The sequence below is a fragment of the Erigeron canadensis genome, chromosome 6 (assembly GCF_010389155.1).
Source record: "Erigeron canadensis isolate Cc75 chromosome 6, C_canadensis_v1, whole genome shotgun sequence".
Lineage (NCBI taxonomy): Eukaryota > Viridiplantae > Streptophyta > Magnoliopsida > Asterales > Asteraceae > Erigeron > Erigeron canadensis.
In genome coordinates, this window is record NC_057766.1 from 21,078,838 (window position 1) to 21,082,247 (window position 3,410).

Consider the following 3,410-nt stretch of genomic DNA (forward strand, 5'->3'; position numbering starts at 1 on the left):
TATGAAATTTTTTTTTTTAGATTGATTGATTAATCAAAATGTCGTGCTTGGTATATGGATCTATGTGTTTTGTGGAAATTATTTATGAAGGATGTGCTGAATTTGTGACATGTGAATTTGGACGATAAAAACATGTGTGGTGGGATGTAGTTGTAATTACAGTGCGCAACGTAATTACAAATACATCACAACACACATGCGCTTATATGACCAAGTTTGCTGATCAAACTCAACACAATTAACAAATTGGACAAGGTGTAAGAAATTTTGCCATGAGTAATAGTTATTCATTGAAAGTCTTCATCAAGTACTTATAAATCCTTTCTCTTTGTGTAGAAAATGAATAGAGGAGGAAGAAATGGAGGACGTGGAGGTAGAGGTGGTGGTCGTGGTGGAAATAATGGGGTTAATGATGGAGAAGGTGATGGTGGCAACCCGGATATTGCAAACATGATCGCTCAGCAAATAGCTGCCGCTATTCCTATTATTGTTACTCAAGTGACCGCTGTTGTTCTTAATGCAAACAACAATAACCCTAATAACAATAACAATAATGAGAATAACAATAACAACAATGAGAACAACAATAACAATAATGAGAACAATAATAACAATAATGAAAATAACAATGATGGTAATCAGAATAACAACATCATTGGAGGCAATAATAATGGATGCACCTATAGGGAGTTTCAATATTGTAAGCCACCAGATTTTGATGGCAAGGGAGGAGCATTGGCAGCCACTAGATGGATAGAGAAAATGGAAGCTGTTATGGATATTAGCAAAGTATGCCGCAGTTTCACTGACTAATAAAGCATTGACATGGTGGAACACTGAGATACAAGCTAGGGGTAGAGTAGCAGCTGTGGGGATGACATGGGACGAGTTTAAGGAATTACTACTAGAAGAATTCAGTCCGAAAAATGAAATGCAGAAGTTGGAAAATGAATTTTGGAATCATTCCATGGTAGGAGCCAAACATGCCGCTTACACTGATCGGTTTCATGAGCTTGCCAAACTAGTACCTCATCTAGTTAGACCTGAATCAAAAAGGATCCAAAGGTACATCTATGGTCTTGTTCCCCAAATTCGTGGGCTTGTGTCAGCAACTGAGCCAACCACGATTCAACGTGCTATTCAGAAAGCAGGATCTTTAACGGATGAAATGGTGAGAAACGGGTCATTGTCTAAGGGTAATGAGAAAAGGAAGGATGGTACTGAGACAAGTGGGTCAAAGAATACTGATGGAAATAACAAGAAGGCTAAAGTGGCAACGGGGTTGATGGCAACGGATGCGACTAAGATCGGATATACGGGTTCTGCTCCAAAGTGTACAAAATGTCAATTCCATAATTTCGAAAATTCACCTTGCCGTTTGTGCACAAACTGCAACCGATTTGGACACCTTGCTAGGGATTGTCGAGTGGGAGTCAAGCAGGTGGCTCTGGTGAATGCTGTTAACCCGATAAATAACCGTGGAACGTGCTATGAGTGCGGTGGTCATAACCATTACCGCAACACGTGTCCAAATTTGAACCGAGCATGGGGTCAGAGGGGTAATAATCCAAATCAAGTACTAGCTATTGGTGGAACTCAGAATCAAGGAAATAATCAGGGACAAAGAGTTAACAATCAGAATCAAGTGGTTGCTAATGGAGGGAATCGGACTCAAGGGGATAATGCCAACCAAGCCCGTGGTAGAGCTTTTGTCATGGTAGCAAATGAAGCTCGTCAAGATCCAAATATTATGACGGGTACGTTTTCCTTAAACAATCACCTTGCTACAGTATTATTCGACTCTGGTGCTGAGTACAGTTTTGTTTCTATTAAGTTTATGCCACTCCTAGATAGAGAACCCATAATATTGAATACTTATTTCTTGGTTGAGGTAGCTAATGGAAAATTTGATAGAGTTGATAGAATCGTTAATGATTGTACCTTAGAAATAGAAGGTCATCTGTTCAGTGTTAACCTTCTGCCTTTCTCGTTAAGGAGTTTTGACGTAGTTATTGGTATGGATTGGCTATCGAAGCATAGAGCCGAGATAATTTGCTATGAGAAGGTGGTCCGTATACCGCTAGGTAATAGTGAAATGCTACTCATATACGGGGAGCGGGCGGAGGAAAATCAGAAGCACCTCATGGGCATTCAGGCTAACGAGAAGAAACTCGAAGATATTCCTATCGTACGGGATTTTCCACAAGTTTTTCCCGAAGATCTAACAGGATTACCTCCTGTAAGACAAGTTGAATTCCGTATAGATCTTATTCCGGGAGCGACGCCAGTCGCCAAAGCTCCATACCGTTTAGCACCTACCGAAATGCAAGAGCTGTCTAATCAACTCCAAGAGCTCTAAGAAAAAGGCTTCATCAGACCTAGTCATTCGCCTTGGGGAGCACCAGTATTGTTTGTCAAGAAGAAAGATGGTTCGTTTCGTATGTGCATCGATTACCGGGAGTTGAACAAATTGACAGTTAAGAATCATTATCCTCTTCCTAGAATCGACGACTTATTCGATCAACTTCAAGGTGCAAGGTTCTTCTCGAAGATAGACCTTCGGTCCGGATATCACCAACTCAGAGTTAATGAAGCAGACATTCCAAAAACAACATTTAGGACTCGATATGGACATTTTGAGTTCTTAGTCATGCCTTTCGGTTTGACTAATGCACCCACAGTTTTCATGGATTTGATGAACCGCGTATGCAAACCCTATCTCGATAAGTTTGTTATTGTATTCATTGATGACATTTTAATCTATTCGAAGTCTAAGGAAGAACATGAATCTCACTTGAAAATGATTCTTGAACTACTTTGGAAAGAGAGATTGTTTGCTAAGTTTTCGAACTGCGACTTTTGGTTACAAGAAGTTCATTTCCTTGGGCATGTAGTGAATAGTGAAGGAATCCATGTTGACCCCAGTAAGATCAAAGCGGTAAAAGATTGGAAGACTCCTACAACGCCATCAGAGGTTCGTTCATTTCTAGGTTTGGCCGGGTATTATCGACGATTCATCGCTAACTTCTCGAAAATCGCTCAACCACTTACTCAGTTAACCCAAAAGGATAAAAAGTTTGATTGGGGAGATAAGCAAGAAAAGGCATTCCAAACGCTGAAAGAAAATCTATGTAACGCTCCTATTCTTACCCTCCTTGATGGTCCGGACGATTTTGTAGTTTATTGTGATGCTTCAAATCAAGGCTTGGGATGTGTACTAATGCAAAGGGGTAAAGTGATTGCTTATGCCTCACGGCAACTCAAAATCCATGAGAAAAACTACACCACCCATGACTTGGAGCTTGGTGCAGTGGTTTTTGCACTCAAATGTTGGAGGCACTATCTCTATGGGACGAAAAGTGTGATCTACACCGATCACAAGAGTCTCCAACATATTTTCGATCAAAAGG

General features: G+C 40.4%; 1 protein-coding gene across 1 annotated transcript; it reads left to right on the forward strand.

Annotated features, from left to right (window-relative positions):
* The first annotated feature begins 874 nt into the window (after positions 1 to 874).
* On the forward strand, positions 875 to 2,359 carry LOC122604454. The gene has a single exon (XM_043777347.1). The coding sequence runs from the start codon at positions 875 to 877 to the stop codon at positions 2,357 to 2,359; it is 1,485 nt and encodes a 494-aa protein (XP_043633282.1).
* The last annotated feature ends 1,051 nt before the right edge of the window (positions 2,360 to 3,410 follow it).

Coding starts and splice junctions, on each gene's coding strand:
- LOC122604454 (XM_043777347.1), top strand. CDS start 875: ATGACATGGGACGAGTTTAAGGAATTACTACTAGAAGAATTCAGTCCG.